The 13,243-nt window shown below is 35.5% G+C and overlaps 1 protein-coding gene across 14 annotated transcripts in view; it reads right to left on the minus strand.

Moving 5' to 3' along the window:
- DCAF6 (DDB1 and CUL4 associated factor 6) overlaps positions 1 to 13,243 on the minus strand; it is a 179,441-nt gene that overhangs the window by 27,873 nt on the left and 138,325 nt on the right. For 8 of the 14 annotated variants that reach the window (XM_043449940.1, XM_043449893.1, XM_043449857.1 and 5 more), the window contains one exon: positions 8,515 to 8,556. The exons of the other annotated variants lie outside the window; for them this stretch is intronic. In XM_043449940.1, coding sequence (XP_043305875.1) covers positions 8,515 to 8,556 — 42 coding nt within the window. The remainder of the gene's footprint in view (positions 1 to 8,514; positions 8,557 to 13,243) is intronic. 14 annotated transcript variants of the gene reach the window in all.

Here is a 13,243-nt window from a genome sequence, read left to right on the forward strand (position 1 = left end):
TACTTTAATTACATTTCAGAAAACATAGATGTTTGGTCAAAGACTTTGTGTTAAGCTGTTGCTGCTAAGAACCTATATGTACTCAAATCAATATTTCAAATTTCCTGGAAATCTTTCAATTGTACAAAACATTAAAAACTAAAGTGGATGGTCCTGAATTTAATCTTGTATAAAAGTTTGTGAGGTTATTCTTAAAGCTGCTGTAATGAAAACCTTAGCTCCAAAAACAAACAAATTCCCTGGGGGCTCAGATGGTAAAGAATTCACCTGCAATGAGGGAGACCTGGGTCTGATCCCTGGGTTCGGAAGACCCTGGAGGAGGGCATGGTAACCCACTCCAGTACTCTTGCCTGGAGAATCCCCATGGACAGAGGGGCCTGGCGGGCTCCAGTCCGCGGGACTGCAGAGTTGGACACGACTGAGCCACTAAGCACAGCACAGGCTTAATTAGAAGCTTATACCAATCAAAGGGTCCATAAGCCTTATCTAAAAAATACAAAATTGGCACACTTTGGTAGTTAAAAAAAGCTTTGGCTAAACTAGACTCATTGGAAAAGACTCTGATGCTGGGAAAGATTGAAGGCGGGCGGAAAAGGGGATGACAGAGGATGAGACGGTTGGATGGCATCACCAATGCAATGGACACGAGTTTGAGCAGGCTCTGGGAGTTGGTGATGGACAGGGAAGCCTGGTGTGCTGGAGTCCAGGGAGTCGCAAGGAGTCAGACACGACTAAGCGACTGAACTGAACTGAAGGCTAAACTGTAAAGAGACATTCTTAAACAACACTAAAAACATAAAGTAAGTTACTTTACCTATTGTTTTCAACATGGCGAAAAAAAAAAAAATCACTGTAAAACACACTTACACATAGCTAGAGTTGGGAACTCCCTGGCGGTCCAGTGGTTAGGACTCCATGCTTCTACTGCAGGGGTCATGGGTTCAATCCCTTGTCAGGGAACTAAGATCCCCCAATCCCATGTGGCATGGCCAAAAAGCAAAAACATATATATATACAGCTAGAGAGGTACAAATTAATCAATACTATTATTAAAATAGCTTACAGAAGAACAGATTTTAAGGTAGAAAAAATGGCTTAAACAAAGATTAGGAAAGAATTGATTTATTCAACCTGGAATTAAATGACTTAAAGGGTAATTCAGTAGCCAAAAATAGGTTAATATAAAAGGACACTATACTAACGATAGACTATGAGGACATGACGAGAATTATACCAGGTGAACTTTGAAGTAACCTGTAGAAAGACATTCTTTACTAAGCAGGTGTGAAATACTAAAAAGAAATCCAAGAGTCTCCTGGTCCAGATATTTAAAGAACTCAATACTCAAAATGTAGAATGAAACTTCTAGACTGTTGTCAAGAGAACACACTGGTCATAGCAAACACTCTCTCGCAACAACATAAGAGAAGACTCGACACATGGACATCACCAGATGGTCAACAGTGAAATCAGACTGCTCATATTCTTTACAGCCAAAGATGGAGAAGAAGCTCTATACAGTCAGCAAAAACAAGACAGGGAGCTGACTGTGGCTCAGGTCATGAACTCTTTTATTGCCAAATTCAGACTGAAATTGAAGAAAGTAGGGAAAATTACTAGACCATTCAGGTATGACCTAAATCAAATCCTTTATGATTATACAGTGGAAGTGAGAAATAGATTCAAGGGATTAGATCTGATAGACAGGGTGCCTGAAAAACTATGGACGGAGGTTCATGACATTGTACAGGTGACAGTGACCAAGACCATCCCCAACAAAAAGAAATGCAAAAAGGCAAAATGGTTATCTGAGGAGGCCTTACAAATAGCTGAGAAAACAAGAGAATCGAAAGGCAAAGGAGAAAAGGAAAGATACACCTATTTGAATGCAGAGTTCCAAAGAATAGCAAGGAGAGATAAGAAAGCCTTCTTCAGTGAGCAATGCAAGAAATAGAGGAAAACAATAGAATGAAAAAGACTAGAGATGTCGTCAAGAAAATTAGAGATACCAAGGGAACATTTCATACAAAGATGGGCTCAATAAAGGACAGAAATGGTATGGACCTAACAGAAGCAGAAGACATTAAGAGGGGGTGGCAAGAAAACACAGAAGAACTATACAAAAAAGATCTTTATGACCCAGATAACCACAGTGGTGTGATTACCCATCTAGAGCCAGACATCCTGGAATGCAAGGTCAAATGGGCCTTAGGAAGCCTGACTACGAACAAAGCTAGTGGAGATGATGGATTTCCAGCTGAGCTATTTCTAATCCTAAAAGATGATGCTGTGAAAGTACTCCACTCAATATGCCAGCAAATTTGGAAAAGCTCAGCAGCGGCCACTGGACTGAAAAAGGTCAGTTTTCATTCCAATCCCAAAGAATGTTTAAACTACCACACAATTGCACTGATCTCACACTCTAGCAAAGTAATGCTCAAAGTTCTCCAAGCCAGGCTTCAACAGTACATGAACCATGAACTTCCAGATGTTCAAGCTGGATTTAGAAAAAGCAGAGGAACCAGAGATCAAATTGCCAACATCCACTGGATCATCAAAAAAGCAAGACAGTTCCAGAAAAACATCTATTTCTGCTTTATTAACTACACCAAAGCATTTGGCTGTGTAGATCACAACAAACTGTGGAAAATTCTGAAAGAGATGGGAATACCAGACCACCTCACCTGCCTCCTGAGAAACCTGTATACAGGTCAGGAAGCAACAGGTAGAACTGGACATGGAAGAGACTGGTTCCAAATTGGGAAAGGAGTATGTCAAGGCTGTATATTGTCACTCTGCTTATATGCAGAGTACATCATGTGAAATGCCAGGCTGGATGAAGCACAAGCTGGAATCAAGACTGCCAGGAGAAATATCAATAACCTTAGGTACACAGATGATACCACCCTTATGGCAGAAAGCAAAGAAGAATTAAAGAGCCTCATGATGAAAGTGAAAGAGGAGAATGAAAAAGCTGACTTAAAGTTCAACATTCAGAAAATTAAAGATCATGGCATCCAGTCCCATCACTTCATGGCAAATAGATGGGGAAACAATGGGAACAGTGAGAGACTTTATTTTCTTGGGCTCCAAAATCACTGCAGATGGTGACTGCAGCCATGAAATTAAGACACTTGATCCTTGGAAGAAAAGCTCTGACCAACCTAGACAGCACATTAAAAAGCAGAGACGTAAAAAAAAGCAGAGACGTTACTTTGTCAACAAAGGTCTGTCTAGTTAAAGCTATGGTTTTTCCAATAGTCATGTGTGGATGTGAAAGCTGGACTTTTAAAGAAAGCTGAGTGCTGAAGAATTGATGCTTTTGAACTATGGTGTTGGAGAAGACTCTTGGAGTGCGAGGAGATGAAACCAGTGAATCCTAAAGGAAATCAATCCTGAGTATTCACTGGAAGGCCTGATGCTGAAGCTGAAACTCCAATACTTTTGCCACCTGAAGCGAAAAACTGACTCACTGGAAAAGACCCTGATGCTCGGAAAGATTGAAGGCAGGAGAAGGGGACAACAGAGAATGAGATGGTTGGACGGCATCACTGACTCAATGGACATAAGCTTGAGTAAGCTCCAGGAGTTGGTGATGGACAGGTAAGCCTGGCATGCTGCAGTCCATGGGGTTGGCAAAGAGTCAGACACAACTGAGCAACTGAACTGTAGACTGTAGAATGTAAATTGAAATGATCTGAAAAGCATTTTCCAAGTTGTGGGATTTTTGGAAGCTTTCCACATAACAGGTTTGTGTTCAAATAAATGTATAAAACAATGAATTAAGAAGAGCTAAAAAGGTTTCCTTGTTGCAGGTTTTCTTACAGGCTTTATTATACTAATGTGGCTTATAAAGTTTCAGACAGAGGTATAGACAATGTAGGATTTTCCAAACTTTGTGACATCACTGTAGTGTATCAGAACACTTAAGGCAACAGTAACCTCCATCTTCCTAATTTTATAACTAAATTCTTCCATCTTAAAATAAATTGAGTATGCATTTACTTACAAAACTTGAGACTGAGTTTCCCATTCAAAGATCAAAATATTAGGTTTCTATAAACATATGGAAACTATTCTCAGTCCCTATCTCCTACCCTGTCCTCTGCAACAGGAGAGTTTATGTAATAAACACTACATTTCTATGTCTCTATTTTCAGAACACCTATAAAACTTTGGTATGAGATCCAAAGTTGCTACAGTATATGCCAAGGAAACATTCCTAGGCAAATGATACTATAACCAACAAATAAGTTAAATTTCACTTAGTTATGCCGCACTGAATGCTCACTTTAACTCTAAATACCAGTATATGAAGTCTACTATATACACACTTTTCTCATATTTACTTAGTGGTTTTTAGAGAGAAAACCTCACTGGCTTGAACCTCCAAATTTACAGTCTTGGATTTTTCAGAGTTAAGCTCAAATTTACCTTTAAATTATTTTTTTAAAAAAGTTTCATGGCCATATGGATCTATGAATAAAAATTTAGAAAAGATGCTACTTGTGTTTTTTAAAAATTATACTTTTAAGTGCTTTAAAGCCCTTGTTTATAGGTTGTCTATTGTTACCAATAACAAAGGCCTCTGGATTGGAATTTCAGTCACTATCTTTTACAAGTACCAGATATAAGAGACATGGATGAGTTGCTGGAGAGTATCTTGCTGTTTCTACTTCTCCTGTGTCTGTGGTATATGTTTGGAGTGGGATGGGAGTAGGGGAAGAGAGTTTCAATTCTTTGCCTCAAAGTGTATTAGTAAATAAAAGTAAAGGATAGCAGGCCCAATGCTGCTATCTTTAGAAGGGTCTGTTTCCAAGGCTGGCCCTTGGCTGGTACCTGGGAACTTGACTTTATAATGTTTCCTCCATTGTTCTGCCTGCCTGGGACAATGAACCCTGATATACCTGGTTGCTAAGATGGTCTGTACAAATAATGTGATTTATGGTGAACATCTACTTTCCTTCAGGGTCTGGAACTCAGGTGGTTGTGGTTTGGTGCAGAGGGTGCCTATATGACTTGCCTTCAATAAAACTGGTGGATTTTGAGTCTTAAGCAGGCTTCTCTGGGCAGAAACATTACACTAGTGTCAAACACCTTTTACTGCTGGAAAAAGGAGCAGGTTGTATGGACCATCTTGGGTGGGAGAACATTGGAAGCTTGTGCCTGGCTTCTTCTAGATTCTGTCTGATGTGTTTTTCCCTCTTCATAATAAACTATAGCCATGATTAAAAGTGACCCTCAGTTCTTTCTAGGAAGTAATCAAATGTGTGGGAATGCTGTCAGACCCCTAAAAGAGTAATTTATAGATTTTCATTTATTTCAAATTTTAGGAAGCAGAGGAAGAAAACAATAAGCCAGATCATCTAAGGAAATATGAATAAAAATTTGGTAGCTAGAATTTTAGATAAAAAGATAATCTTCTTTGCCAACTTTTATTTATGTATGCATGTATATATTATGCTGGCCTTAAAAGGAACTTACATCTTACACAGGGAAACATATACATACACATATGCAATAAATGTTATAGGTAGCATAATATATATAAAGGCATACAGAAGAAATGTTCAGTCCTACTTGGAATTACGCAAGGTATAGGCTAAGAAAAGTTTCAAAAAGAGCAGCTTAAGATGCATGTTGAAAGATGAAATGGCCATAATGATGATGATGGTTATAGGTCATTTCAGTTAGAGGGGCATACAGTTAGTAAAGATATGGAGACATAGGTGCATTCAGAGACACTCTGAATATGGCCGATGTAGGGAGTATAAGCAATTCTTGGCAACAATCATAACACAGAGTGCCCTCCACTTCAATGTTTTAGCTTCTCTATAACTCATTTAGAGTGACATGGTACTTTTAAGTTGCAATCTTCCCTGTAAAATCAGATTGAGTGCTTAGGATTCAAGGTATAAATCAGAAAACCAAATAGGCCTGAAACAAATCCCATTCTACTATTATATAATTAGAAAGTAGTAATTACCAATAGAATAATTTGCCAAAAGTTACATTCAAATATATTTTATGTTAAAACAACCTAGAAACACTAATACAAAAGTAAAAATAACTTTGAGATGTTTAGAGGCTCCTCATGAGAATAGGACTTTACCAAGGATTTCTATATACTTAAAATATTTTCGGCTTATTCCATCAATTCTGTATCCCCACCAGGAATTCTTAATTTTACATTTCTGATGGTTGCTATATATTATATTTTATGTTTTAGAAATATATGATAAATAACATACATGTGCCACTATAATTTTAGGTTAGTGCAAAAGTAATTGTGGTTTTACACTACTAAACTTTGCCATTTGATATTGGAATACATTCTTATGTAGGGTTATGTTACACGTCATTTTAATGAACATCTCTCACTTTATGTTTTTTTGCTAATAACTTATTAATTGCTGTTGATTTTATATTTATTTTAGATTAGGAAAATGATGTTAGACAAAAAGCAAATTCAAAAAAACAAACAAACAAACAAAAAAAGCAAATTCAAACGATTTTTTAATTCGAGTTCAAAATATGTCATATAGCAGCGGAGATAACCTGCCACATCAACAACACATCTGGCCCAGGAACTGCTAACCAAAGGACAAAGCAGCAGTGGTTCAAGAAGCTTTGCAAAGGAGATGAGAGCCAAAGATGAGAAACGCAGTGGCCAGCCATCGAAAGCTGACGACGACTAACGGAGAGCAATCATCAAAGTTGATCCTCGTAAAAACTACACGAGAAGCTGCTGAAGAACTCAGTGTTGACCATTCTACACTCATTAGGCATTTGATGCAAATTGGAAAGGTGAAAAGGCTTGGTTAAGTGGCTGCCTCAAGAGCTGACTGAAAATTTTTAAAAAATCGTCCTTTTAAAAAAAAAAAAATCGTCCTTTTAAAGTATCATCTTCTCTTATTCTATGCAACAACGACAAACCATTTCTTGATCAGACTGTGACATGTGATGAAAAGTGGACTTTAAACAACAACCCGCGACAACCAGCTCAGTGGCTAGACAAAGCAGCAGCTCCAAAAGCACTTCCCAAATCCTAACTTGCACCAAAAAGACGTCTCGGTCACTGTTTGGTGGTCTACTGCCAGTCTGATCCACTACACCTTTTTGAATTCCTGAAAAATCATTACATCTGAGAAGTATGCTCAGCAAATCAATGAGATGCACTGAAAACTGCAACACCTGCAGCCGGCACTGGCCAATAGAATGAGTCCAATTCTTCTCCACAACAACGCCTGACTGCATGATGCACAACCAATGCTTCAAAAGTTGAATAAATTGGGCTCTGAAGTTCTGCCTCATCTGCCATATTCACCTGACCTCTCACCAAACAACTGTCAACTTCAAGCATCTCAACAACTTTTTGTAGGCAACATGCTTGCAAAAACAGCAGGAGGCAGAAAATGCTTTACAAGAGTTTGTAGAATTCCAAGGCACAATTTTTATGCTACAAGAACAAACTTAGTTCTCATTGGCAAAAATGTATTTGGTGTAATGGTTCCCATTTTGATTAATAAAGATGTGTTTGATAATAATGATTAAATGATTAAAATTCTCAGTTTGAAACTACAATTACTTTTGTACCAACCTAATAAGTACAAAATTGATTTTGTCAGTAAATCAGGTTTTGGGTAAATGAATAATAGAACTGAAACTTTAACTTACATTTTAAAATGTGTCCCCCTGTTAGTCTTCAAACTACAGAAGTCTCTGAGGGCTAGGTATCACTTGATGTGTGATACTAAGTTACTAAGCTATTCATGAGAAAGTCCCTTTCTTAAAAAAAAAAAAATCAGAATTTTAAACCTATGAAGAGACTTAGATTCAAATCCATTTTTTGTTACTGATCTCAAGCAAAAAGCTGCTAAATACTACCCCAACTGAGTTTTTTAAAAAACACAAACTGCATTCTTCAACAAATTAGCTAATATTAGCTACTTGCTTTGAATATTTTGTTGAAGAATGCAATCCAGTAATTTAGGATCACACATCACTATCAGTTAATATTTAAAGTACACCATTTTAGATTATGGGCTTCCCTGGTGGCTCAGCAGTAAAGAATCCGTCTGCAGGAAACGTGGGTTCATCCCTGGGCTGGGAAGATCCTTTGGAGAAGGAAACGGCAACCCACTTCAGTATTCTTGCCTGGGAAATCCCGTGGACAGAGGAGCCTGGCAGTCAGTCCATGGGATCATAAAAGACTAGGACACAACCGAGCCACTAACCAACAATTTCAGATGACAGTTACTTTATCACATGACACACCTGAAGTGAACGTCAATCACATCTGCACACAAGAAATCTCTTTTGTTCTAGTCCCATGCAGTGCATGCAGCTAAACATGGTTTCTGGAAAGCAACCCAGTTTATAATGCTTAGCACTTAAAGAGTTCAGTTAAGTTCAAAGAAGTATTAACTGTTAATAGGAAAAGTGGTTAGCTGTGGAAAAAAGACCTAGCATATTCATCATAAAGTAAAATAATGAAGGAACATACTGAATTACCTCATTATTCTATCACCTATTGTTGTTCCTCTGATATTAAATCTAGTGAAGGGAACACAATAACTAAAGTCACTCACAAAGACTTCACTTCAAAGAACCAAATATTTAAAGCATGAAGGCCACCACTTTTATCTTTAATCATATAAATCTAAAATACTTTTGTTACCCTTTGTGACTCAGGGTATCATGTGAGAATATGTCATTCGACTAAATGTATATGAGAAAATTAAAGACACAAATAGTTCACTGAAGATAGATTAGAAGGAAAACACTGTACTTAATCCCTTTTATCTTATAAAAAGATTAGAACCTAACCTTGTTACAGAATACAGGGAACTTGCAGAGTCATATACCATCCACTGGAACACCTACATTAGCTCCCCAGGGCTGAGCTGCTCTTTAGGAACTAAATGATTAAGCCCTGAGCTGATTCATTTGTCCTAACCATAAGACTGGATAACAAGAAAGTAAAGAATAACAGAGCTTTTAACTCCCCAGGAGTTCAGTTCTTTCTCTATGATTATTTTTTTCCTCTGCAATTTTAAAAAGAATAGACTTGAATCACTAGAAATACTGAAAAATGATTATAATGATGATTCAATAGATGACAACAAATTTACAGTATGCAAAGAATTTTGGCTTTAAAAATGAAGGCCATGTCCCAAAGTCCAGAGTAGGTAAATAGAACTGAATTTCTATGCAAATAAGAAACATATTTTTTAAAAGTGGTATCTTTAATCTTCACAGAAAAAATTTTTAGAGCATCTTAACTGAGTGTATAAAAACTATTCAAGACTATCTGAAAACTTCTTCAGAAAGCTTACTTAGATGCTTGTCTCTTTTTATAGAGTAAAAACATGTTGGGTTTGTCAAGAGGATAAACTGTCAGGCCATCCTATCATTTACTAGAAGTTGGATTTGGTGTGCTGAAAACAGTTTACATGAAGACCATCTAAACAATAAACCTCTAAACAAAAAACCACTTTTCTTTCATTCCAAGGGCACCTGTTTATGTCTCTAAATCCAATACATAAAATCCCTAAGAGATGTACATACTACTTTTATTTATTTTTTAAACCATATTAGAAAGTAGATATGTTTGATTATTTCTTTCTTCAATTTAGTTTCCATTTAATGTTCTGTGTTCCTGCTATAAACAAAGTTAAAGGAGATCTAACATGGTGATTCACATTTGTTTTGAACTTTGGTAACCTGTCAACAGAGGAATTTTACCATATACTATAGCTTGGTTTCTCTCTGTAAGACTGATCTGCTATAAAGCAGGGATCAGTAAACTACCGCTCTTGGGCCAAATCTGACCAGCTGCCTATTTTTGTAATGAACCACTAGAGACCAGTGGTTTTTATAAATGGTTACATCTTATATGGTTATGTAAGTGCTTACATAATAGCCTCCATTTTGCCTCCTGGCCAGTAAAGCCTAAAATATTTCCTCTTTGGCTTTTTAGGAAAAAGTCTGCTGACCTCTGCTATAGAGAGTCCCAGTTATATTTAGACTGAGACTAGCTATATTTAATAAGAAGGGATTTTAAAATACCTATGTTAGTCATTAAGGCTAACATTTTATTTTCTAAGACATTTCCTTCTCATGCTTGATCTCAGCTCAAAAGTGAAAACGTGGGTCATATTTATTTAACCAAATTATAAGAATGCAAATCTTTATTTAAAAAAATTGTAACTCTGTATTGCAAAGAACTGTTTTGATATTTTCATTAAATGTGTCAAAATGGCTTAGCTACAAACTTTTTAGGTTTCATTTAAAAATTAATTGTGTGGCAAAAAATTTATGAGATCCACTATATAATTCTTCATCAAATTAAAGTACAAATCTAAGTATATACTCTTTAACCATTTTTAATTTGGGGACCATCTCTCTGGCCTTACTAAACTAATCTTGACTGGGTTTCTCAAATGGCAGCAAGAGGTGACATGTATCCTTTTAGTTTGGCATTTCATCCAAGTGAGATGTTTACTTAGACTCTAAGAACCAAATGGTATGATTTTTATGGCAGAGCTTTGGAATTCTTTATTCCTTTGGAAATAGAAATTCTCAAAAACAAAAATCATATGCTTATTCTTAAGCTGGTGAATGATTTTTTTCATGTTCTTAAGAAGTAAAATTTCTTAAACTTTCTATCTTTAGAACAAAAAAGTCAACATACTCATTCCTCCAAATTTTGGAAGTAAGATAAATGGCCAGGGGTGAAGAGCCTTAGAAAGGTACAGAAATAAAAAGTATACTTTATATAGGTAGTTCAAAATTTAATCAATTTGGTACTCAGGAAGTTAGGAATTATCAAAATTATTTACAGCAAAGTCAGAAGGAAGATCTTACACCATTTGCAAATTTTTTTTGGTAAATAGCTAGGGAAGAATAACGCAAATTTCAAAGGAAAACTGAGGTAATTATGAAACAGCCACTCTAATTACCTCAGCATTATCTCAGTATGTACAACTTTGTGTATGTACGTGTACACACTGATATATATATAATATTGCACCTAATTTCATATATTTATTAAAACTATTTTCTATTTATAAATGGCTTGTGTACTTGTCCTCTTCAATAAATTAATTTTCTCAAAATTAATTTTATTAATTTTGAAGAAGAATTTTATTATCTTTCTATTACTCTTTAGTAAGTTTACTGCTATGTCCTATAGAATAATATATAGGACAAATAACTAAATAATATATAGGACAAAAAAGGCTAAATACCTAAACTGACTATACAGAATATTAAATAATAGTTTAAAAAAAAGCAGGGAAGCAAATACAGATCAAGAGGTGGTTTCAAATCTGGATCTAACCACGAGAGCACAAATTCAAGAGTACATGCGAGAAGTGGGGTCACTTTCAGGCCGTTGAACCTGATCTTCTCTCCTCTAAAAGATTCTGCTAGTCTAGTTCAGCAAATGGGTTTCCTGGGTCAATGAAGCTATCAGCTGCCAATTCTGTGGCATGTCTAAACCTCAGGAGAATCCCTAAAATATATAAATCATGTAAGTATTACAAAAATGATAAGTAAATGATAATGTTCAATAGAAAGATAATATAGCATCTAGTAAGATATCCAAAATAAGGACAATATGCTGCAAGATGTTCTGCATTCTCTAGGACCCATTCTCCCCACAAATTCTCTTTTCTCATTCATGTTATACTACCGTGTTAAAAAAAAATTTTTCCTTAGGTCTAGAATATACAAAATCTCTGCTTAGCACCTCAGTTTCCTCATCTATAATGCAGGCCAAGTAAAAGTGTTACATAATCAGCCTGAATACAAGATGCTAAATAATTATTTTTTCAAGTGTCTAATATTTACCAAAAATATATAATTCCTATTTAAGCAAACAGACCTGGTAAGTGACATGGTACATTTTACCAGAAGTGGATACTTAATTCATTTTCAATTACTACCTTAGTATCATTTAAGCTTTGTAAGCATAGATAAAAAATGAAGGACATATGTTTGCTTATATAATTTGAAAGCCAAAAATGTACAAGCATAAAATAGTTATAGTCTCTGGTTCTCCATCCTAGGTTTTAGAAACCATCAGTTTGATTTTCAAGTTGTGCCATGCTTGCCAACCTTATTTGCATACATCAAGTGGTAATAATGCTCTATGGGACTCCCTCTGAGTATGGAAAGAAATGAAACTAAGTTCTTCTTGTCTAAAATATATACTAAGAATTTGAAGACTAATGTGTGTCAGGTGAAGACAAAATATTTGTTTAAAAGTCACTGCAAAGGAAACACTTTGACCAAGTATGACTAAAGGCAGATACCTATCCATCTTTTCATAGTTAAGAAAAGGCAGCTAAACTGAACTTCAAGTTACTTTATTTAGGAATTTTGCTTGTCTTCTCTAGAGCCATTCTTATTATAAGTAATTGCTTCTTAAAGTCTAAGTAGCTACATGGAATGTCTTGGTTGTTTAATACACCTATCATTTATTTAGTGCTTTCAAAGTGAGACAAGTCCTTTGACTGATTTTTTTCTAAGTTCTGACAACAATTCTAAACAATTATAATCTCATTTTATAGATAAGGAAACCGAACCTTTAAGAGATACTAAGTAATTTGAATGAGGAAACAGCTAGTAAATGATAAAACCAGAATTCAAGTCATTATGCTCTTGATCATTGTATAACATTGCCATTCTTTAATGGTAAATTAATATTTTCATTGTATTTTTATTTTTCACTTGACAGAAATGTCAGAACATTTTATAAACAGCAGTACATTGAGCATAAATACACGTGATACAATTTCATGCCTGTGAAAACTAGGATTTTAAAGGTAAAATTTGATTCTCTGGACTAGGACAGAACTTACAATGAGATATGATGGCACTAATTACAGAAATAATTTTAGGAACGTATGGAATGCAATATACTTTGAAGATCTACTTTACCTACTAAAAAAATAAAATATATCCTTATGAATACATAAAATCAAAAATGGAAAAAGTTATGAACACATAAGCAATTTAATTCTTTACTGCAGTTAAAATATTTGTTACTTGGTATGACTTTTCATTTCTGAAACTGAGTTACTTAGTAGAAGTCAGAGAAAAACATAATGTTCTCAAAAAGAGAACCTTATCACACTACCTTAATCCAGGGTTAAGAGAAAAGTAGAAAAACTAAATGCTAAAAAAAACCCAAATTGATAAAGGCCAAGATCTCTATGAGGCAATGTGACAACTA

Source organism: Cervus canadensis, chromosome 2 (assembly GCF_019320065.1).
Source record: "Cervus canadensis isolate Bull #8, Minnesota chromosome 2, ASM1932006v1, whole genome shotgun sequence".
In the NCBI taxonomy this organism is placed as follows: Eukaryota; Metazoa; Chordata; class Mammalia; order Artiodactyla; family Cervidae; genus Cervus; species Cervus canadensis.